The 24,885-nt window shown below is 36.9% G+C and overlaps 1 protein-coding gene across 2 annotated transcripts in view; it reads right to left on the bottom strand.

The window, feature by feature from the left end:
• Positions 1-22,763, bottom strand: part of PUM3 (pumilio RNA binding family member 3) — a 28,220-nt gene extending 5,457 nt beyond the window's left edge. The window contains exons 1-17 of one of the 2 annotated variants that reach the window (XM_026675703.2): positions 22,335-22,763; positions 19,906-19,991; positions 17,492-17,668; positions 16,955-17,090; positions 16,401-16,476; positions 15,328-15,421; positions 15,181-15,247; positions 13,532-13,706; positions 11,244-11,347; positions 10,920-10,998; positions 10,122-10,220; positions 9,179-9,232; positions 8,454-8,534; positions 4,589-4,731; positions 2,144-2,366; positions 954-1,041; positions 424-514 (exon numbers count right to left, since the gene is read on the bottom strand). In XM_026675703.2, coding sequence (XP_026531488.1) covers positions 424-514; positions 954-1,041; positions 2,144-2,366; positions 4,589-4,731; positions 8,454-8,534; positions 9,179-9,232; positions 10,122-10,220; positions 10,920-10,998; positions 11,244-11,347; positions 13,532-13,706; positions 15,181-15,247; positions 15,328-15,421; positions 16,401-16,476; positions 16,955-17,090; positions 17,492-17,668; positions 19,906-19,981 — 1,763 coding nt within the window. In that variant the 5' untranslated portion in view covers positions 19,982-19,991; positions 22,335-22,763. The remainder of the gene's footprint in view (positions 1-423; positions 515-953; positions 1,042-2,143; positions 2,367-4,588; positions 4,732-8,453; positions 8,535-9,178; positions 9,233-10,121; positions 10,221-10,919; positions 10,999-11,243; positions 11,348-13,531; positions 13,707-15,180; positions 15,248-15,327; positions 15,422-16,400; positions 16,477-16,954; positions 17,091-17,491; positions 17,669-19,905; positions 19,992-22,334) is intronic. The other variant, XM_026675694.2, reaches the window with a different exon arrangement.
• Between the last annotated feature and the right edge of the window lie 2,122 nt (positions 22,764-24,885).

Below are 24,885 nucleotides of genomic sequence, written 5' to 3'. Positions count from 1 at the left end.
AATCTTTGTAGGTTACCTCACTGGAATAAGTCAAATTACTACATTATAAAGAAAGAATGTGGTACTTCTGAAGGCTGTGACAGCACAGCCTCTAGACCTTATGAACTCCAGATAGCCAAATTATTACCTTCAAAGAAAAACAGTCCAATGGGAGGAGACAATCAACAACAGTTGGAAATTAAAAAAAAAAGGTAGCAAAGCTTCAGCTTACTTCCTTTGTACTTTAAAAATAATAACCAACATTGAAACTGAAAGCAAAGTAATGAAACTTTGAAGGTGATTCAGCTAGTTAACTCAGCTGCAGGAATGGTTACAGGCACTTCTTAAAACACAATGGTTTAAAAATATTAATATTAAATAAGTAGGTCATTGCCTAAAACAAAACCTCATGGATATTCAATAATCTAGAAACCTTCTACATACCGGCAGAGAATAATTGCACCACGATTCACATCCACCCAGGTCTTTAGAAGGTCAGTTCCCACATGTTCTATCAGGATTCTTGCAAAACACCCTATTTGGGAGAATTCAAAGCAGGCATTATACATTTGCCACCTCAGATCACTTATACATTAATACTAATCAACACATCTGCATTCACTTTAATGAGATACTGATCAGATTACACACAATTCTGGTTTGTAACATTCAGAGCATATGTGCTTTTCAATCTAATTTTCTATGTTATTCACATATACACACATCTGAATTCAAGGAAAAGGAAACGTATCCCTTGAATTGCTTTGCAAGAGCATGCCCTTCTTTTTTTAGAAATACTTTTCCATTCTTACTATGAGCAATTCTCCCTGTCCTTGGAGCCACATCACTCAGAGAAGTTGTTTTAATTAAGGAACCCAAAATGGAAACCAGGACCTCGCTATCTTACCCAACCCTCTACCAATTAAAGGTCTATTGATTAATTTCACCTCCGATTTACAGACATGTCAACATACCTTCTCTGCCAGATTGACTCATCTTCTCATCTTGCTCTATTAGCCACTTAAGCACCAAATGACCGGCTGGATGTTCAGCAATGTGAAGCTTTAAAATAAAGCATGAACACGTCAAGATTTCACTGGGCTCACTTTTCATTATCCTCATAAGCGCAGCTTTTTAAAAGTAGGGTCAAGTCAAATAGCATCTAAGAAGTGTCCCATGCACCTACTCATCGTATAATTAAGTGGCCCATTAAGTAATCAGGGGAGAAACAGCAAAAAAAAAGTTTAAATGTTAAACAACCGGAGATCTTGGTGGACACTCAGATTAGAAATTTACTTCTTTTGGGGGGGGGGGGGGAAATCAGCTTCAGTCTCAAATACTATTTTGAAATGTTCTATCATTTTCATAGTTCCTGAAGTCACTAACTGGGCAAATTTTGTAAAATGCTTCGAATTTCACTCCAGTTAGGCCACTTCCCTGAACCCTAACTTGTCGTCCGACTACATACTGGCCTTCTTTCTGCATCCCTTCTGCCCTGCTCTTTGTACTGAGCCCAGAGATCTCAAGGGAACCGTGCAGGTTTGAACAGAAATACAGCTCGCCCCATTGTACACAAGCTGCATTTAGGATCTTAGGGACAGCTATGCTTCCATTTTAGTTCCGCTTTATACTTTCTGCCAGAATGCGTGGAAAACGATGCCCAATTGAGGGAAGTGGCACGTCTAGTCCAGGGGTGTCAAACTTGCATCGTCAAAGTGGCATCACGTGAGGTATCACAACTTTTTCCCCCTTCGCCAAACCAGACGTGGGAGTGGCCAGCACATGACGCCTCCGGCCCGAGGGCCACAAGTTTGACAGCCCTGGTCTAGTCTAACAAAAAGAAAGACTAGAGGTGACATGATAGCAGTCTTCCGGTGCTTGAGATGCTGTCACAGAGAAGAGGTTTAGACCTATTCTCCAAAGCACCTGAGGGCAGACAAAAGTAATGGATGGAAGATCTCATATATATGTATGACTCCAAAATACTACATGCTGACTAGGGAATTCTTGGAATTGAAGTCTATACAAGTCTTAAAATTGCCAAAGTTAGACACTCCTACCCTGAGGTAATCACTATTACCTCAGAGAGATGAGTGAACAACAATGAAAGAGAAATCTGCTAATTTGGGGCTGCTTATTACCATTTGCTCTGTGTCTAGCTTACCTGTCCATCTTTTCCCCCCGGAATCAACTTTCTTGCAGCAAGACCAGAGATGGCTTTCATCGCGGGCTGGACATCGCCGACAGCGGCCTTGAGGATGCCTGTCACTACAATGAATGCAGCTTTGTCCATCACCATTTCTTCAGCGTGTGCACCCAGGTGCTGTAATAAGGGAGGGGACACGGCTTCCAGAAGCTCTTTATGGCGAACATCTGCATCCTTTTTACTGGTGGAATAAAGACAGACAGAATAAGAATGTTTTCTTGACAAAGAAAAGTGGGAATTGTACACAATTCCGATGCCCAAATTAAAAAAAATCCAAATTCAGCAGCACATTATTTTCATATTCTTCCCAGAATGATCTCTAACAACAGATGAAAAGTTTTGATTTACGCTCCAAATCACAGCCCTAGAGCAGCAGCCCCCAAGGTTTTGGGCACCAGGGACTGGTTCCGTGGAGTAAGGTTTTCCGTGGACCGGAGGGACCATGGTTTTGCATGCTGTCTGTTTGCTGGCATGCCACTGACCGGTGCTGGTCCATGGACAGGGAGTTGGGGACCCTTGCCCTAGAGATCACCCATGATCATGCACTGTATGCACTGGATCTTTGCAAAGCACTTGTTTCTACCAAAATCACTCAAGTGTTTATGAAGGAGCAAAGCGCTTATGAAGCATATTTTCATGAGAAATATCTGGAATGGAGAATTCAGCTTCAGGCCAGAAACAAAGTCTCATTAACAGCCACACGGTTGCAATCCTCAGTTCAGGCTCCATTTCCTTGACTGTTTTTTAATTTTTATAAGACCAAGACTGGTCATCAAGAAAGTGATTGGCGTGGCTGCTGCAATTAGTGCCACTGGAAAGATCATCAAGAGACAGACAGTGGTGTGACTCTCGTGGCTGCCATGCCTATGGCCTGCAGAGTGGCACTATTTTTACACAGTTAGCAGGAGGTGTATTTTGAGGTGCCATTTAATTACCTGTGGGTTGATATCAATCAAAGCTGCCTGTTGGCAGTGAGTATATTTATGTTAGGAATGAAGGTGAGAGTTCGCTTCTCCCTGTTGTATTTTGATCTATGGCCCGAACATTCATTTGTTCACACTTGCAGAGTTTCGTGCGATGTTTCAAATAAAATATCCTGTCTCAAAGAGGGTCCAATAACAATTGCCCGAAAAACCCAATTTAATTCTTTTTACAGTGTTTTATTGCACAAATTAATAGAACCCCTCCCACAAACACATGAATAAACAACAAATGATAACAAAATACCTGGAAATGGAGAACATTAATCAAACTTTTTAAAAAAATTGACTAGAATGCCTCCAAGTCTTTTTTCTTGGTTTTTTCAGAAACCACATGCCACTTCAATAAACTATTGGTATCAGGGGACTCTGGTGCTTTCTGAGCTTGGTTGTTTTCTTGCAGATGTTTCATTGCCAAGGAACTACCAAGGCCACACCCACCTAGACTGACTGGGCAAGTCACTAGAATATAAAATGACAGCAAACCTCAGTCCTTACTAGCACTGATGAAGTTACATAGTTTGGTATTGAAACATCCACAAGAAAACAACCAAGCTCAGAGGGCACCAAGGACTCCACATTTCAACCCTGAACTACTGATATCAACTCATCACCGGAGTTTAGAGTCCTCACAACCATGTATAATAAACCTCTGGCTCCTCTGTTGCTTATAATATCCAAACAAGGAAACTAAATGAAAGTGAGCACGCCTATCTCTTGGTTTTATCTTCAAGTGAAAGAACCTTGGGAAAAAAATCATTTGTTTTTCTGCAAGTATTCTTTCACCGAGGTCTCCGACACTGGCACATTGCTGAAGGCTGACATCCATCCACAAAGTTTGCAGAATCTCCTTTGGATTCAGCAGCATCGCGTAGCCTTGAATGGGTCGGATTCTGTATCCTTGGAAGATTTTTCCAAAAAATAAAAGTGATATATGAAGGCAGGATAAAAACAGATAAAAACAAGAGTATTGAAATGAATACTGAGAAACTAATCTAGTCTGTATCATAAACAGCTGTAGGTAAAGCATAACAAACATTATTCTGCCAGTGTTGAAATAAACACCTGCTGTTCTTATTTGTCACTGGACTCACACAGCAATAAACTATTATTTTACCAAATCCACTAAAAACAAATGTGATCAAAATTCATAGAAAATTACCCGATACGAAATCCAGTTATTTCCCACCAAAATGTCACCTTACACTTTTTTTTAAAAAAAAAATCTACCTTGCTATGCCATCTTTTAAGGTCATTTATGTACAACAAAATATAGGTCAAATTCCACTTTGCACAGCATTCTTAGAAAGCTTTATAGCCATAATTCAATCAACTGGGATTTGGAAGGGTGAAAAGCAGCATACGTTCAGACATAACCCAAGAGGAGAAGATGTTGAAATCTCAAGAAATTGCACCCAAGTACCTGTGAGCATTTTCATCCCCCTGTTGCAGGATTTTGATTATTGCCGGGGAAAAATATGTTGGGTCCCGTGGACTCAATAAATACAGCAGGACTTTCCTTCCATATTTGTTGTTTATAACAGTGGCTAAATTACCATTCAATTCCTAAGTGTTGGGGAAAAGACAAAAAAAATCTGTTAATAACATTTTTTTCCCGCAATTTCAGCGTGGGTTTTTTGGGGGGAAGGAAGCCAGTTCTTTTATCCTTATTCAAATCTTATCTATGACTAAATAAGACATGCTAATGCAAGGGCCTTCCTCCAAACCATGGACAAGAACTGTATAGCCATAAGTATAGATGGGAATAACATCACCACCCTTCCTTGCCTTTTCTTTTGCTTATACTGATGAGCTAAGCATTCCTTCCCCATCACCACTAACGGTTTTTTTTTTCTCATTTCAAAAGCCATCTTTAGCAACCCTGCAGACATAAGCAGTATAAAGCTTTTAGATAAATATGAAAGGGCAATGTTGTTTCATTTTGCTGTTCACCAGCCTGGCTCATCAGTAAGAAAAAAATGAATACATCAGAAGTGTAAAGTCTAACTTAAGACGTTTTCCCTATGACATGATTTCAAAATATTACCAATTGATAATTCCTCCATTTTTTTTCATCCCCTTTGTGCAACCATATTGATCAATCCCGCTTGCTGGAATTTTAAGTTTAAATCAGACACTTCAAACTTTACGTAGGTAGTATTACTAAAAGCATTTCAATAACGTGATTAAAAGAGAGACATGAAAACAGATGGCAGTTCATCTAACAGTCAAGTTTAGTTGCATTTAACACGAAGGTAATGTAATCTTTTCGTTGAAATTGTCAGCTTTTTCCTCAGTTTTTTTTTAAAGATATAGTATTGTTCATTAACTATATTGCCTACTGCTCTTTTACAAACCCAAATTTTAGTCATCCTCTTCACTCATCAAAATCATTTAGCTTAGGAGTATGTAGGCTTACTCCATTCATTCTTTATTCATGAATGAGCAGAGGAGTCTATATACTCAAACATATCACTTGATAAGCCTTTTCTCTCTTGAGAGTGTTCATCACCAAGTGAAGATTCTTCTCTTGCTTTACTGCCATCCCATCAAAAAAAAAAAAAAATGGAGAAGATATGAGGATACATAAATTCTTCAACTAAAAGAGTAGCTCTGGCTTCCTGTTCTGAACTATTTGATAGATATCTAACTCTCAGCCATATATGGGACAAGACAGAATTAAACACAAACCTGAAAAAGGTTGGAGGATGATGGGTTAAGGGTTTTGCCACCCAAATGAGATAAGATATGAAACTGCCTTTCAAACTGAAGTTACTATTATAAGCACAAGCAGCAACCTGCATAAGCCATTATTGCCACCTACATCTTTGTTAATTAAGAAAGTCCCAAACTCTCACAGCAGGATAAGCAAAATTAGAATCACGACATAGAGGAATGGTCCTTCACTCAGCTGTAGCAAATCAGACAATAAAGCATAGGGAGACTGAAAGGATGCGAGCTTAAATGTCAAGTTTAAGGTAATTGCTTTAGGATATAATGGTAATAACCACTAAAAAGTCTTTGGGGAATACCAAACATGTTGCTAAATGTTTGAGCTCTATTATACAATGGTTTGAGGCAAAGAAAATGTGATGTTGGTCAAGTGAAGGTAATGCTTATAAGACTTCAATCATGGTTCTCTTTCTTCAGTTTACCCAGTCTAATCTTTAAATTGGACATACTCTCATTTCCTTAGAACCAATAGATGCCTCAAAAACCTGCCATCTCACAGCTTCTCCATCAGTGGAAACTTCAAACTCATCAATTTCACCATCGAATCAGAGCAGCATCTGTTTCAATTTTAACTTGGTAGCACCTAAGCTACTCTGCTAAAGTCAGAAAGCTAAATAGGACCAGATTTGGTTAATATTTGGATGAGACCACCAATAAATGCCAAGGGTGTAGGCTAAGAAATCAACAATCACCTGAGACAATACTTGTAGTGTAGCCAAGAAAAATGCAGTTATGTCACCAGGAGCTGAACTCAATTCAATACTGTCTATATCACTTTTGGCTGAAAAGCTCAAATACAACAAAAGCTAAGTGGAGTTCAACAAACAGACCGAGAAAGGAATTTAAACATCAGTTCAAACTCATATATATTCAAGACATGCATAGCAACAGGACTATAAAAAGAAAGCTACAACATGGTGTCTGAGATGATCTAAAAAACTTTTAAAATGTCAAAAGTTATTGCCACTTTGACTAAGATGGCTCTTTTAAATGAATTATTAGTCACACACCTGGTCTCGTTCTCTCTCAGCTGCTATCCTACAAACAGTGTATCTGCTAAAGATAACCTTTTAAGGTTTACATTAATACTGTGCTAAGGTAGAAATTTTTAGCTGCAGGGGGAGACAAACAACTAACTATAGAGGGCATAAGGAATGGCCTTGAAGGACAGGAGGAAGAATTGCAGCCAAAGCTGCAGTCAGATAAGAGGGGCTTGAGCCTGGGCCAAGAAATCAATTTAAGTAAATGTCTCAGACAATAAGAACTTAAGGGGGAATGTCTCAGACAATATGTAATTGAAAAGGAGAAAGGGAGAAGCAGATTGAGAGTTGCAAGATTCTGTTACTACAGTTATTACAATAAAAGGAATCCTGATCTAAATGGCAAGGCTTTCACAGTCTACTCTACTTTGTTGGGCTGACAGTAATAAGTAAACCATCACAGAGGTAAAAAAAAAAAAAAATTGAACACATTGCTAGCGATTCATCCACTTGCATTCTATCACTGCAGAGAGAAGTCCACTACATGAAAGGATCCTTGCACGAAAGCTCCATGAAGGCAAAAGAGGAATATGGCAGACATACTAAGGATTTCCCTTCCCTCAGCACAGTTCCTTTTTGGTCATTTGGTCACTTAAGATGCTAGTTTTATCTTGGTGCTGGATCTGGGAGAAGAAAAGTGGACAATGTCTAATCTTGGCCATTTTAAGACTTGTGGATTTTAATTCCCAGAATTCCCTAGTCAGCCTTGTTGCCTGGAGAATTCTAGTAGCTGAAGTCCACAATCCTTAAAGTTGTCAAGCTTGGACAGCCTGGTCTATGAAGCAAAAATCCTAAGCATTTATCTCATATTCTTTGTTTTGCCTTCAGTCATCTCTTTTTATCTCAAGATATATAGGAAAGCATTATTCAGCCCCAATGTTTTAATCCAATGCACGATCCTTCACTTGGTACACCGATATACAGTTTAAAATTTTCTACCACAAAAGAAAGAGTAATGGATATTTGGAAAAAGAATAAAAAAAAGAAGTATTCCTTCACCTAAGTGGCCAAGAAGCCCACTGCTACAACTTGGATAATTCATTTTTCATTTTAAACAACAAAATGAATACAGGCAGTCCTCGACTTACAACAGTTCATTTAGTATCCATTCAAAGTTACAACAGCACTGAAAAACATGACTGAGGACTGTTTCTCAGTTATGACCTTTCTAGCATCCCCATGATCATGTGATCAAAATTCAGATGCTTGGCAACTGGTTCATATTTATGACGGTTGCAGTGCCCCGGGTCACATGATCCCCTTTTGGGACTTTCTGACAAGCAAAGTACATGGAGAAGCCAGATTCACTCAACTAACTTACCGACTTGCAGTGACTGTGGCAAGAATTCACTTAACAAATATCTCACTAACAACAGAAATTTTGGATTCAATTGTGGTGGTAAGTTCAGGACTATCTATCATCTTTGTATAAAACCAGTGGAATTTCTGACATTACTTATATTACTCTGCTAGGTGAATGATAAAAAATGAAGATTGGAAATCGTATTTACTTACAGATAGAATCAATTGTTTCACAAGCTTAGTATCATCAATGCAGTCAAATGCTGCCAGCAAAACCAAATGTGAAAATTCACCCTGAAACAGGAGCCAAAAAATGACAAGTATAAGACACAAGCCAAAACAATTCTTGAACACTAGCTCCTAATTATCCAAAGTTATTATTCATCTTATTTCTGATTTTAACACTTTTTTTTGCTGAAACATTTAAACAAGATTCTCTTTCATAGCCAAAAGCAACATCCAACCCACCAAAATATTAAACCTCTCAAATGTCTTATATAAAACTAAATTCCAATGCCCATTTATTTAAAATTAGACAATGAACTCTGTGGGACTCATCCCTCAGTAAATTTGCTAACGCTTATCTTTCTGGATTCTATTTTTTTTAAATATTCATATATATCATAACTGAACAAATTCTATAATTTCTTGGCACGGAATTTCTTTCAAGTTTATCAACATTCCTGAAAACTCTTCTTTAAACATGTGTATTAATGATATTTACATATACGTAACACAATTACACACATAATTGTCACTATTAATTTCTTCTGAATACATATTGGGGTAAAGCAGTATTCCAGATATGAGATCATGAAATTGAAACCCTAAACCTACAATGAAGGAAACACTACTGAATAAAATAGTTTATTTCTAAGTAAGCTTGAATTAGGATTGCACTGTATGTGATTACAATAGGACACATTAAAAATACTCACTGTAGCTATTTTTTCAACATATGTCTTCATTGTTTTTACAATCACTTTTCTGTCCTAAGTAGTGTGAAATGGAATAATAGTGAGAAGCTTCACACTTTAAAATACATGTAATATAACATGCTATAACAGGCTGCTGACTTAAAAAAAACTTATCATAATTAAGCAAATGCAATATTAAGGGATCCACATCTGGATTAGGGATAGAAAGGCATCCACAAGAGCAGTTAGAAACCATCTTTGTACTGTAAGATAAGCAACTAATCTCTGCTTCTTTCAACTCTCAAATCGCTGTATGAAGTGAAATACATCTAATGCTCATTCCACATCCTACTGTCTATGTCAGTCTGTATATCAGTTATGCAAGCATAGGTTAAGACTGTAAGGAAGTAAATTACTCTTTCCTTCAAACTGCTCAGAACTGTTCAATTAGCGAATAGCATGAGCATTTTTCTTTCTTTCTTAATTTCTGTTTGTTTATTCCTACTTTTTCTTAACGTTACACATTTAATGTTTTCTTTGTTTGCATATCAAAAAAATACTAAATTTGCTTCCATTAAACCAGGGTTTCCCAACCTTAACAACTCTAAGACATCTGGACATGGCTGGCTAGGGAATTCTGGAAGTTGAAGTCCACCAGTCTTAAAAGTTGTCAAAATTGCATTAAACAAAACATATAATCATATGCTTATCTACTGTGAATCAATCTATACCTTTGGATTAGTTGAAGTTGGTAGCAGAATGTATCCAAACCCTAAACTAACCACTCAACTAATCCTTTTTGGTGCTTCTCAAAAATGAATCCCAATATAATGCATGGATGTTTCTCTATTTGAAACAGTTGTCAAAATACACCGTCTTTTTGATTCGTGCAACTGAGACAACCGGTTGACGCCAATCCATAGAGTAAGACTTTCTGCACAAAAAGCTCCTTCACGCACAGTACCTTGGGAGTCCCATGCCACAAGCAATGCATGGCTACTCTGGCGCCATCATGGGTGTGTGCCAAGTAAATAACAGCTTCTCTAATTGCTTCAATCATTTCCTAGAAACAGAGAACACTGTTTTAGGGAACAGTTTTAAGAACTCACCATTGTCTCCCGCAAATAAAACTTATTTAATCCTCAATGCTTTCTCTCACAACAATACTGTTTAGATATTAAGCAATCTGTATTATTTCTTCTACACCCCCCCTGTTCCTAACCTTGAATCAATGTCTGCTTTCTAAAAGAAAAGTTTAATTTGGTGTGGAATCTGTTAACTCCTAACTTAAAAACTATTTCAGGCTTCTAGAATCTGCATCACATTTTAGCACGTAACTAAGTCGTATTAACAAAAACATGCACAAAGAAAGAATTTCTCTGCAAATTTATTTGCAAATATGATATGGAAAAAAGCCCTTTATGCAATTGAATGTAAGGTGACAGGCTTACATTTCAATTATAAGTGACTAACTGTGCCAGAAAGTAGATCAAGGTATACATTCTATTGAAAAAAGTGCAAACAAACACTCTGAGGGGCAGTGAGGCTGCCATACCTGACCCAGCAAGCAAAGTTGCCGAGAGTCGAATCATAATATCCTTGGCTGGACTGGATTATTTCATCATTATTGCTATTATCGGAAAGTCCAAACAGAGCACAAAGTATCTGGTATGACATTTAACTCTATTTAACATGAAGACAGATTAAGAACATAAGTAATGAATGTAATGAAATAAACACAGTTTAATGAATAAATACTTACAGATCTCTGTTTAGGGAGAGCGTAAGTAAAATAGTCCAAAAAAACTTTATGTACCAATGAATGCTTTATTACAGCTTCTCTGTAAGGGGGAAAGAAAGACAATAAAAAAGAACTCTGTATTTCCCTGATGTGAAATATTTGCAATAACACACATAGTGCCACATATTTTCATTTGCGGCTGGATCAAGACAGTCGTTTCAGAGGACAAAGCTTCAGCGGGATCTAACCAAGTTCACCATTTCAAATGGATTTAAGGAAAATCAGAATTTTCCTTAAAACAGACTTTCAAGTCAAGCATCCAAGCAGCCTGGCATTTGTGCTTACTTTTGAGCCATTGGGGTAAGGATCTGTTTCATCTCATCCATAATGGCTTCTCGCTTTTCAGGCTGAATCTCTAGCACTTGACCCAAGGATGATTGATCTGCTGTCTGAAACAAGATAGAAAAATGTATAGAACCCAACTATAAGAAAACACAAAGATTTTAACACACTTATCCAAAATTCTCAATTGCTAGTCAGCTATGGCTTAATCTGGCACTCTGGCTTTGTTGAATTAATTTCAAAGACTCTAGGATTGAGAAGATAACTAGGAACTACTACAGACATAACATCTGAAATAAATGTAGTACAAGGGTTCTTGAAATTGAACTCCTAGAAAAGCTTCTATTTAGTATGGACTGCCCAACCTAACTGCAAATTGGATACCACAGAACAAAATCACTCTGAACTGATTCTCTAAAACAAACTTGAGGATCATATATGATATGTAATCATAGCCTACTTGATCCAATAAACCTTTTTCCACAATAAGACTATGAGCCTGAAAGATATCTACAAAAAACACTTGCTGCAAAAAAATTAACATGGTTGTCCCTCAAGAAATTATTAAAGTTATAAAATATTGAAGAATATTGTTCTTGAAGAATTTGATAAATATAATGGCACATATGTAATACCTTCAACAATACCTCATGGTTAATAGCCTTTTACAGAATATATCTATCAAAATTTCCAAACTTCCTGTTAATGTACTTTGTGTTTAGTATTTACTATTTAAAAATATTTACCAATCTTACTTAAACTTAAGAATTCTGATAAAACAGATTGTTGTGTAATGGAACTTAACATTTCATGTTAAAACAAAGTTTGAAGTGTGATACTTCAATTATAAGTTTCTATCTTTTTTTAATTAAAATTATATATGCATGTTAGCCATCTGCTCACTTGTAACAATTTATAACCCATGCTCTACAAAATACTTTTTCTGCCAATACAGGTTAGGTTCCAAAATTTTATACCAAGGAGATTAAAATACACAAAAACTTTAAAGCTGTTGAAACCAACTTTCAGAACAAACATGTTAAATTCCACATTTCAAAAATGGCCATTCTTCGTTGCATTTGTTCAGATAAATACTGAATGCATTTATTTTAATGAAGTTCAAGGTTAATTAAATATTAAAAGGATTTAAATGGGTATTAAATGATATCCATTTTCTTTGCTGCAAAAAATTAACATGGTTGTCCCTCAAGAAATTATTCAAGTTATAAAATATTGAAGAATATTGTTCTTGAAGAATATGATAAACATAATGGCACATATGTAATATCTTCAACAATACTGCAAAATATAATTCAGAGATGTGGAATCTTTACTGCTCAAATTTTTTTTTTTTTTTTTGGTTTCTTGGGTTCCTAAAAGTTGGTCTTGACTCCTGGTAATTGCAGGGAGTTTTCATGGAAACATTTCCAGGACTGGATCCACATTGCCAAAGCCTAAAGGAAAGGGACTGACCCAAAGCCATCTACAGGTAGTCCTCGACTTACAACAGTTCGTTTAGTGACTGTTGAGAATTACAACAGCACTGAAAAAAGGGACTTCGGACCATTTTTCACACTCGTGATCATTGCAGCATTCCCCATGGTCACGTGATTTACACTGGATGCTTGGCAACTGACTCACATTTATGACAGTTGCAGTGTCCTAGCATCATGTGATCACCTTTTGAGCAAAGTCAATGGGGAAACTAGATTAACTTAACAACCATGTTACTAATTTAATAACTGCAGTGATTCACTTAACAAATGTGGCAAGAAAAATCGTAAAATGGGGCAAAACTCACTTAACAAATATCTCAGCAACATAAATTTTGAACCCAACTGTCATAGTAAGTTGAGGACTACCTATGTATTTGCCTTTGTGCTAAAGGCTGGGCTAGAACTCACGGACTCCCAGTTTCTAACCTAGTGCCTGTGACTAATCTACCAAAATGCCAATTGCAATGCAACAATATTTGAAAGATCACAGGTTTTTGCATCCTTGCACTTTATATTTCTCTGGTAAAAAAAAGAAAAAGGGCAAAAATCCTGCAGCCTCAAGGCTATTCCACCCAAGGAAAAATTAAGGTTCATGAGAGAAGCTAATGGTACATATACCCCAAAGAAGCAAGGTAGGATAAGGTAGGATATATAGAGATTTCTTGGAACTCATTTTTTTCTTGACTTGCCTACTCTTCCTTTTCTCTCATATCTCAAAAGTCATTTTAGCTGTCAGATAGCACAAAGAAAAGCTCAAAATATTTTTGAAGGAAAAAAAGTGTATCAAATAATCACCTTATAGACCTGGAAGGTATTACCGTAAAGCTCCTCTGTCAACATGTTCCGCTGCTCAAGAATGGCTTTATCATTGTAGGCATATTCCACCACTGCAGATGCTTCAGCGTGCCGTAACATCTTTTTAACCTCACCTTTAAAACTTTTGATTATTTCTCCAATTTGTGGCTTTGTTCTATTTCAGAAATAAATACAGTGGGCAAAGAGAAAATAGGGACAATAGAAAATCAACCAAGGATTTTAACTCAAGAATGAGCTACTTTTTCAGTCGGGAAAAGTCATTATTTTTGACTTAACTCTGGTTCCTAGGGTCACAGGGAGCATATATAGTGATGATATAGTATCATCTAGAAGTGAGGCTGACCTGTTTGGGTCCTTTTCTTCTGTTTTTCCCCATACATTTGGGGAGGGAATTATAGGGCAATGTTGGGGGACCTCATCAATTTTATGACATGTACACCAAATTTTAGGCAGGATTGGAATTGGCTTTTCACACTAAGCTGAATTTATGAGGAAGTTATAGTTTTTATAAGTCAAGGTTACTTTGCAGCACGAATGGTTCATCCACAATAAAGAATGGCATTCCGTTTGGAGTTATTTTCACAAAGTACCTCATATTTAGATAAATCAAACCAGCATTTCTCAGATATTAAGCAGACATCAGAAAACAACAGCAAAAAATACCTGACTAAATTATTTCTGAGCAACTGAATTTCATTAAGTGTGATAGTGATTTTCTGAAGCATGTTTATGAACATGTTGGGATCATAAAATAGTCCATTTACATTTCTATTTTGCAAAGCCCCTTTTAACACTTTCAACACCAACAACAACAGAATATAAATTTTGGAGCTACAAATGGACACATGTGAGCAGACAGCCAAAAGCAGCTTTGGAACAGCTGTGCATATCTGAAAATAGAAGTACTTTAAAAATGAAAATAAACTATTTTATAAATGTGTCCATGTGTTCCAAATCGCTTTCCAAGGATTTGCAACCTTATTAAGCTTTGCCCAGAAATTACTGTTATAAAAGTAAAAAGATATGACTAACTCATACAGTTGTTACAAACTTATAAAATGAATTAACTTTAATTTACAAAAGAGAACTACATATTGCTAGCGTTTTTGCCATGTTTTTAGAAGGAAAATGTAAAACAAAACAAAATGCGAATAATTTTTGTTCCCTTATTATTTTCAGATCCTTGTATCTTCAATAACAGGTTTTTTTTTTCATTGTTGGGATATCTAATCTAATTAGGCACATTTTCTGAATTTTTTTTTTATACTTACTATTTTGGGATTCTAACATCTTTTTGAAAAATGAAGACCCGATCAGAGTGAGACTCGCTTCTCTACTCTATCAGTTATTAATCTGTTTCATCTGGTTTAAAATGAATATTTTCAAAAGCTTGAATAATTCTTAGAAAAGCCATTCTCTTATGTAATTTTTAGAGAGTTTTTGTTCAGCAAAGACATAGGAATACTTATCCTTTTATATTCTGCTCATTGTTCTAAAGAAAAGTCTTTCAGAACCCATTTTTTAATTTTTCCAATTCAAACAAAACAGGAGGAAAACAAGCATTGTTGCTCTTTAGTCAAATATGAGGCTATATACGAATGAAGTATATGGATACACTGAACACTTACCCATACATGAGAAGTTTCTTCACAATGTTTCTAGAATACTTGGACTTACTTAATTCTGTGAAGCTTTCTGTGGGACGGAAAACCATAGTGAGAAACTGACCCATAAAGTATTTTAGAGACCAACCCAGATTCTTTGAGGAAATGTACCTTTTAATTCTTCAAATACTTCTTGCCTTTGTTTTTCATTGCCGAACTGAATATAACACTGAATGACACGTGTGGAATCATGAGCAAATGCCATCTGAGGAGACAAACATGCAGCATCATATTTGGAGGATCTTGCTACTTTTTAAATATTTAGCAACAATGTAAAAAGATGATGATGATGATTATTGTCATAATCATAGCTGGCTGGAGTTATAAAGAAAAACAATAACATATGGTCCAAAAACAAATTGCCAAATAGCACAAGAATGCTATGACCTTCAAAAAAGAAATAAATTAATCTGAAACATATTGCTTCAATAACTTTCACTGCTTCAAGATTTGGAATGCCAAGCAGTTCTTACAGATTGTTAGCTTTCTAATGATCTCATTGTCTGTTAGCCTCTTACACATTTTATTCTCTCCTAAGTCTCAGGAGGTATTTATAGGTAGTCCTCAACTTATGACCACAATTGAGCCCAAAAATTCTGTTGCTAAATGAGACATTTGTTAAGTGAATGTTGCCCCACTTTATGACTCTTCTTGCCATAGTTGATAAATGAAACTGGTTTCCCTACTGACGTTGCTTGCCAGAAGGTCGCAAAAAGGGATCACATAGCCCCAGGACACTGCAATCGTCATAAATATGAGTCAGCTGCCAAGCATCTGTGGTTTGGTCACGTACCAGCATCACGTACCGATGCTGCCACGGTTGTTTGAAAAACAGTCATAAGTCCCTTTTTCAGTGCTGTTGTAACCGCAAGCAGTCACTAAATGAACTGTTGTAAGTCAAGGACTACCTTTATTTATTTCAATTTATATGGCCACCTATCGTACAATCATAACTCTGGCTAGCTAAAAATAGTTATCTGTCTGTAGTATACTAAATTATGGCAAGTTTGTGCAAAAAAAAAAAAAAAGGAAATGAGATCATCCAAATTTCAGTTAAGTCTCCTATGGAGAGAATACATCTTTGCATAAACTTGTTCACTATTCACATATTCACTATTCAGCATTTTGCAAATTGCACTGCTTCTACTGTATTTCAAAATATATACGTGTTTTATATTCCTTACATCTTTAATTTTTCCATGAAGTAACTTCTGAAGATCACTCAACAGCTCCTTGCGTTTTTCCTTGTCACAGTTTTTTCTACAATTGCACCCAGGAGTAAACCAATAGTTTATTATTTTTATTTTGACAGTTAAACTGTTCCAATTATCTGTTAGCACTCTTAAACTATCAGGACAAATGTATTTGCAACAGCATGTGGAGTAGATCAACTAGGTACATAATAATATCACCAAATAACTTATGAGTTCAGCCTTTTGGGCATCCATTATCTCCTTCTCCATTATATTTTCTTTATAAGATGCCATCTATCTATCTATCTATCTATCTATCTATCTATCTATCTATCCATCCATCCATCCATCCATCCATCCATCCCCCCATACATCACTACTATATTTATCATATCCAAACATCAACCAAGCCCTTAATTTTGCAGATGATCTTTGACTGTTCAGAAAGATCACCTCTGCACAAAGACTAAAAACATTTCTGCGCTGAATAAAAACAAAAATAGACATTAGGTTATTGACTATACAACTGTAGCAATTATGATTACCGCCGCAGAGTTTCCCAAATTTGTTTTCCTTTAATAATTATGTCATAATTGGCCTTGTCACTCAGCTGACGGCTCTGTTTTAGCTCCTTCTTTTTCTTCTTGATGTCAGCCCACTTAGGCTTTTTAGGTTGTGAGCCTAATGATAAATAAATAAAACAAAATGTAGTTTTAGAAGAGGTTAATATGTAGTGAATACCATCTGTACTAATTAATACTGCACCAAATGTTTAAAATTATGTTTTTCTGGGTTCTCATCCAAGATCTTCAACTAATTTTGGTTCATTTTGTCCTCATTGTAATTTCAGCAATGGCGGGTCTTGAAGAAACAGCTAACTTTTAATTGAGGCCTCTTGTTCTAAAACCTCTATAAACTGGTCAGTGTTGAATCAAAGTCTGAGTCTATTTTGATGTGGTCTGATTTGGAAGTGACAGAGGTCCTTTTATAGCCTTTCTACCCAAAGACCCTTTTTAAAAGTGCAAAACCATTGAAGGGAGCTGTTAGATTAGTACATTTAACTTTCAGAAACACATTCTTACCTTCTGTTTCACCTTGAAGCTTGCGCTTTCTGGAAACATTCCCCGAGAGCTGCTTACTTTTCCAATGTTTCACGTCAGTTTTATCAGGTTTTTTACTTCCTTTTTCAATTTTCTTAGATTTAAATTTGGGTTTGATATCTTCATTTTTTCTAATGACTCTCTTTGGATGACCAGGATCTGTTTTAATATTTTAGAGAAAGATTTCCCAAAATCAACAACCTATTTGTTTATATCTATAAGTATTATATTTTATTTATTCTTAACCCAGCTTTGACAATTTAATTCCTTTTCTCCATCAACTGAAATTAAAATATATTTTCTACATATTGTTCTCAAACATACTTAGATCATGAAAAACCTCTTTGTTTTCAAACAGAATGATCAAAAGATTGAAAAATAAACATCAGAAAAACCAGTGTACACAAGCATTTAAATTAATTTTTAAATAATAATGTGAGAACTCTAGAAAGAACAGGTCTACAACATTTAGATATTACAAATGCCAACCTCTGCCAGTGTATATGGAATAATTACTGTGCAAATGGACAACTATTAAACCTCCTATCAGTAGTAAAGGTAAATCACACACCTAGAAGCCCGAAACAATTATTCCTAACGGCAAATGGGGCTGAGAGTTCTAGTCCAGCAGGATCTGGAGGGCTAGAGATTTCCCTCTCCTATGTTGATGGGTTAGGCTTAGGCTATGGGTATACAGGAATGAAAAAGTGTGGAGTTGGTTTTTTATTCACATATTTTAGCCAAGTTTAAAAATGCAATTCTTATCTTAACTTTTTTCATCAAACTGTATATATTGTGATGACTTATGAAGGAAGAAATGGTGAGCTGAAGGCTGCATCACAAAAAGTGGAGCCAACAGCTGTGGCAAAAACAGAGTCAGCAAGTAGACTAGCTTTTCAGTAATGCCTCTCTGGACAAGGAGAGAGCTTGAAGTCACTCACAACAACTCTACACAGTTGTTCCTTGTGAGGAGGCCCCAAGATAATGGTCTTCAGTGGGTTTAGAACTCTGGGAGACAAGGGAATAACCATCTTCTAAACCATGATTGGCACATTTGAAAGGATGTTAAGTTTGCATATTTCATTTTTTAATCACTTGAAGAAATGTCTTGTTAATTGCTTTTCAGCTATTAGAAATTTTTGGACTGGCAACTTTGAGAGCAGTGAGTTTTCTTCAATCCTTACTAAAAACAAAATTTTAACTAGAATTTTAACTTTTTTAAAAAAAATATATATACAGCAAAGGGGTGATTAAAATTTTGATTTTAGAAAGTTCAGATAAATTTAAAATAAAATTTTGGATCGTTAAGAATCCTTCCCATGGGAAAAGGCTTTTGCTTTGGACTTTAAAAAAAGATTGCAAAATAAGATTGCAATTGAATTTATAACTGAAGATAGCACAAACTCAGTTTATAATTATAGAATGAAGCAAAATATTCTAACTTTTGACATATCAAAGAACATTTTTTAACAATATTTTTAACTCAATTTAATTTTAATAGTGTCAACAACGATATCAGTATTTGTGGAGAGTATGTCTACAAGAGGAACAAGTTTTATCCGAGAAGATCGAGACTGAGGTGAAAGTGGATTTACAAATGACATGCTATGAGAATTATATGGAAAAAGACGTTATACCAGACATACAAATAAAACTGGTTGGTGTCTTAATAATTAGAAAGGATATACAAACAATAAACTGCAAAGGTGACCTGGAAAAATTTCCCAATATTGGATTTACAAAAGAGGCCTGTTATAGTTTTAAGGAATCTCATGAGAAGGAAGAAAAAAATTGAAAATAAATCAACTTCTATGACTTTATTTGAATGGACTAAAAATTAAAATTGTTAGAAGTAATAGGAAAGAATGTAAAATTGATTTATTTGATCAAGATTAAAATAAATATTTTTGGTAACTCTTAATGGACTTTTGTTGACACCAGAACTGAAATTACAATGCTATAAGGATTTATTTATAGATAAAAGATGGTATATGAGAAAGCGAGATCATTTGTTGCATTTTAAGAGGTCATAAATTACTACAATTATTTATATTTGTGATGAAGTTGGGAAGTCACTTCTTCGTATTTCTGTTACCTTCTACTTTCTTTTTATTCAATCTTTTTTCAGTTTGTATTCATTTTTACTGCTATAATTGTAAATTTTACTAAATTATTAAACTATATACTGTATTTTGTTCATTTCTGTGTGCATGCATGTATTCCTATTTTTAAAAGCCTAATTGAAGTATCTCTTTAAATATACCAGCTAAAATCCATTTCCTATATTTTATCATGACTTAACCTACAAGTATCTATTAAACCAATTACTTATTAGACACAATCTACCACCTATGTCAGATTTAGAAAATGTGTATCTTGTAATAAATTTATCTCACCATTATTCTTTGTAAACTTCTTTTTACCACGCCCAGTTTTTCCACCTTTACCAATAAATTTCCTCTTGGTGTCCATTAATTTAATGCTGAAAAACAGAGAAAATTATAATCACTGCTTCCAGTATCCCAATCCTCATACATATGCAATTCAAGACTGCAGAAGCTCTAGAAATCAACTTTTTCCATTCTGAAATGTGACAGATATATTGTTACAAGCCCATAACTCTCAGTCAGCCCATGCTATGTTGCAGAGTTATTTAAATATCTTTGAATTTTAAGACATTTAAAAGTATCAAGAGTAAAGGCAGCAACAGACAAAAAAAGGCGATGATAAATTTGACATTTCATCTTTGATTTTTTTTCACTACTTTTTGTGAGGCTGCAAGTAGCTGTCAGTTTATTAAAGATAAAATAATCGTGGATTAGCATAATATTTTAAGAAAACAATATAAACACTAGTCACATCACATCAGTGTGGCTGGGGATCTAAAAATCTAGGTATGAAAAATATAAAAAAGTAATCTAGGAAAAAATAGCACCACAGCTGCACACAAACTGCTCTATTAGAATCCATCAAAAATTCAGGACCATTACCATGGTTGGGAATATATTTTCAAATCATCATTTGGCATTTTGACTGGTATAAAACACTGACTATAATGACAGAAATATACCTGGTATTATTCTTTTTAATATTTTTATTGTCTATGTAGTAAATAACCTACAGATGCACAGGAACAAATACCTAAAGTTGTCTTTGATTTTAGCCAGTAAGAGAAAACAACTTTGGAAAGGACCCTTAAAATTGCAAATAAGCCCTAAGGCCATTTGATAGGAATTCCCAAGAATTATTACTTTTTTCAGTTCACCTTCTGCAAGCCTCCCAAAAGATTATTATATTGTTACTGTGGGTACTTTCATGATGTTCGCCTCCGATGGAGGTTTATCTTATTAGATTTTAATCCCACCTTTATCTATCTTCTATCTATATATATAAAAGCTAAATACCACTCACGCATCATCACAAAATCTCCAGAATCGTGAAGCCTACAAACTTGAAATTTGGCACGTATGTTCCTCTTGGCTTCTAGGTGCTCACTAAGAAAGGATTTTTCGAAATGACCATCAGATCATTAGTATTTTCTATATTATTATTAACACGCTCTGATGCTAAGGAGTTCTATTCCCCCTCCCCACCTGAAAAGAAATATCTTCCAATTGCAGTTCAGCTAAGCCACACCCAGGCTCCTTGCTGTCTCCTTCTTACTCACACAGCAAATACTGTTTCAGTTTTGAAACAGTCCTCAACTCTTATTTGCACCTGAAAAGAAAGATGTTCCAACTGCAGTTGAGCTGAGCTACGTCCAGGCTCCTTGCTGTCTCCTTCTTGCTCACACAGCAAATACTGTTTCAGTTTCCAAACAGCCCTCAACTCTCTCACACACTGACAGAACGCTAGCCAGTTGAATACCAATGGATGCTGGTAGGCAGAGGCACAATTTTTTCCCTTTATTTTCCTCCCCCAAAACTAAGCCCAATCACATAGTTTCATAGCGAAGCACGGATACCCTGCTAGTTACTTCATAAGAAACTCAAGGCGGCAAACGTTCATAATATTCCTTCCCGCTCCTTTTTTTCTCCCAAAGCAACAACCGTGTTAGGTGTGGCTTGGGCTGAGAGAGACACCCACTTGGCTTTTCATTCCTGAGGCAGGACTAGAACTCGCCATCTCCTAGTTTTCAGCCTGATGCCTTAACCACTACAACAAATTGGCTCTCTAAGATAACTTACAGACTAAGTAAGATAAGTTGCCGAAGATAATAGTGTTTCAGGGCGGGTTGGGTTAGGTTTGGATCCACTATTCTTTATGTCATAAAAGCTTTGGTTTCCATCAATCCAAAATGAGATTCTAGTCTTTTTTTATATGCAATCATTAAGTTCCCCTTCTATTGCTTAGGTGTATGAGAAACTGTTTATTAAGGTCATTGGATCACAGTATTAGGAGGATGAACAAGAGCTGAAAGCCCAGCCAGGCAACCTCCACTGACCCCGCTACTGGGAGATTTTGGGAATTGTAGTCTAAACCAGGGTTTTCCAACCTTGGTAACTTTTAAGACTTGTGGACTTCAACTCCCAGAATTCCTCAGCCAGCTTTGCTGGCTGAGGAATTCTGGGAGTTGAAGTCCACAAGTCTTAAAGTTGCCACGGTTGAAGAGCCCTGGTCTAAACGTACCAGGGCAGTACTCAAGTCATTCCTGCTCGGGGGATAGCTACAAGAAGGGAAACAACGACCTTACAAAATGCCTTCCCATTAATTTCCACCTAAGGGGGCGGGGGGTGGACTACAGATGGACTACAACACTCATAAGCCGGAAACGACTGGTTAAGATGAGCGCAAAAACCCCTTTCAAGCCGAGAAAAGAGCCCACCGGAAGCGAAGATACGACTCGAAGACCCTCGCTCGATCTCCCTATAACAACTCAGCCGTCGCCGTCTGCCTCCCGCAGGAAGACTCACCTGCTACCGGCCACACGTGTGCCGCTCCTTCCCAGGCTTCCTCTCTTTTTCCTCCCCTACTTCCGGTCCAGGCTACGTTCCCCGTTGATCTTGCTTGACGGCGACTGCGATTCACGACAGTGTCACAAAAGCGCGGCCGCAAAGCAAAGGGCGGAGAAATCCCGAGCGGCGGGATTATAACTCCTAGAGTAGACTAGAGGGAACTCAAGACGCTTAAAGCGGCTCTTCCGGTTCCCAATTGAACCATGCCGGCTGACAGAACACCATGGATATTGAGTGGTAGAGTGGTTCTACCGAGTCACAATCCGGCCTTGTGCTTTCCCCGTTGCAGGGTTCCAGTGGAAACCGAAAGCAACGACCGAGATGCTATGTTGGTTTGGTTTCACTGAGGTCAAAGCAGCCGTCGCACGTTGATCCGTTCTTCAACCTCGTGCTTCTGAAGAAGTTGTGCAGTTTCCGTAATCCTCTCGACGCAGAGGTCTCCAACCTTGGCAACTTTAAGACTTTTGGACTTCAACTCCCAGAATTCTGGGAGTTTAAGTCCACAAGCAAAGCTGGCTGAGGAATTCTGGGAGTTGAAGTCCACAAGTCTTAAAGTTGCCAAAGTTGGAGACCCCTGCGTCTAGTCTGGAGAGCAAAATCTTGAAGTCCGACTCCTGCGGAGGGTTGGGAAAGACTGGATGACAGGAACTCTGCCATGGAAGTCGGATCTCTGTGTGTCTGTGTCTATTTAATACCCCACCTTTCTTTTAGGAGTTTGAGGGTATAGAGAGCTGCCTCCTCCCCTTCTTCCCATACCACCAACCCAATGAGTAGATGGAGCTCATAAAGGGAGAAAATAGGTCCCTGCATTTAGCAGCATTATTAATAACATAAATTAGTTGTCCAATCTCTTTTTAAAAACTTCCAGTGTTGGAACACCCACAAGTGTTGGAGAGAAGTCGTTCCACTGATGGTTTCAACTGTCAGGAAACTTTAGTTCTAGGTTGGTTCTCTCCTTGATTAGTTTCCATCGGTTGCTTCTTGTCCTGCCTTTGGGTGCTTTGGAGAATAGCTTGACTCCCTCTTTGTGGCAGCCCCTCAGATATTGGAACACTGCTATCATATCACCCCAAGTCCTTCTTTTCATTAAACTACAGGGGTGACAAACTGGTGGCCCCGTAGGCCAGAAGCATCACACAGGTCGCATCCACCCCAGCTCTACGAAGGGGAGAAACACTGCAAAACATCATGGAACGGCAATGTGATGCCACAAATTTGATACCCGTGAACTAGACATACCCAATTCCAGCAACCGTTCTTTATGTTTTAGCCTCCAGTCCCCCTAATCGGGTGGGATTCTACCAGTTATGTCCACCGGTAGCTCTGAAGAGCAGCAGACAGAGAACATACATAAAACTGGTTCTATGTCTGCTGCTGTTTTGACCCACCTGCCCGGGCTCTTACCTGACCTTTATTTCCTGCTTTTTCAACTGCAGCTGCTTTGTATGACGGCTGTGGTTGAAAAAACAGAAAAAAGGGGTTTTTTCAACTGCTGTGCACTCCCCCCACAGCACTGCTCAGCTGTCCAGACAGCTAGCTGATATACACATGCGTGCAAAACGTAAAATCACCAAACCAGTAGTTACACTGGTCGGATCCCACCCCTGCCCCTAATCATCTTTGTTGATCTTCTCTATACTCTTTCTAGAGCTTCAACATCTTTTTTACATCATGGTGATCAAAACTGAATGCAATATTCCAAGTGTGGTCTTACCAAGGCATTATAAAGTGGTATTAACTACTTCATGTGATCTTGATTCTTTCCCTCTGTTAATGCAGCCTAGAACTCTGTTGGCCTTTTTTGGCTGCTTCATCACACTGCTGGCTCATATTTAAGTGATTGTCCAATCGGACTCCAAGACTATTAAAGATCATTATCACTTGAGCCCCCATCTGAAGAATGGTGGTTGTACTTGGGGGAGGGAATGCCTACCTCCTGTTCTGCATTATTAAAGATCCTCAGGTGCTGTGCACTTTCACTTTGAGACCCTTAATGAATAAATGTATAGGAGCTGTTGGATGGAAGGCTTACCGGATGTCAACTTAAAAGGCATGACACCTTTTTTTTTTTTTAAAGAAAAGCAATGAAAAAAGCTAGTTAGGGATTTTCAAAATAGAAAATGATGCCTGTGTCAATAATTGAAACAGTGTTTTTTTGTGGACCTGAGCAAATCATAAGACTATATTTTGATGGCTTTGGTACAATATTTTTTTTTTAAAGTTTGTTTTGGATTTCTGTATTGTTGCTTTTTTTGTCCTATTAGTTGCCCAGGGTTGTGAGAATGTGATGAGAGGCCATCTACATTGTTAAAATACATAAAAATTTCCATCCCGAAACAATATCTGCACTCCAAGAACAGGAAGGATTGCATAAATCAAATCAATGTTTTCTCTAGGCAACAAGACTTCAATTTCAGTTTT

This window comes from Notechis scutatus, chromosome 2, assembly GCF_049901735.1.
Source record: "Notechis scutatus isolate UNSWTSFEM ecotype Mainland chromosome 2, rNotScu1.2, whole genome shotgun sequence".
Classification (NCBI taxonomy): domain Eukaryota; kingdom Metazoa; phylum Chordata; class Lepidosauria; order Squamata; family Elapidae; genus Notechis; species Notechis scutatus.
The sequence above is the reverse complement of the archived record's forward strand: the minus strand, read 5'-3'. Positions and strand labels throughout refer to the sequence as shown.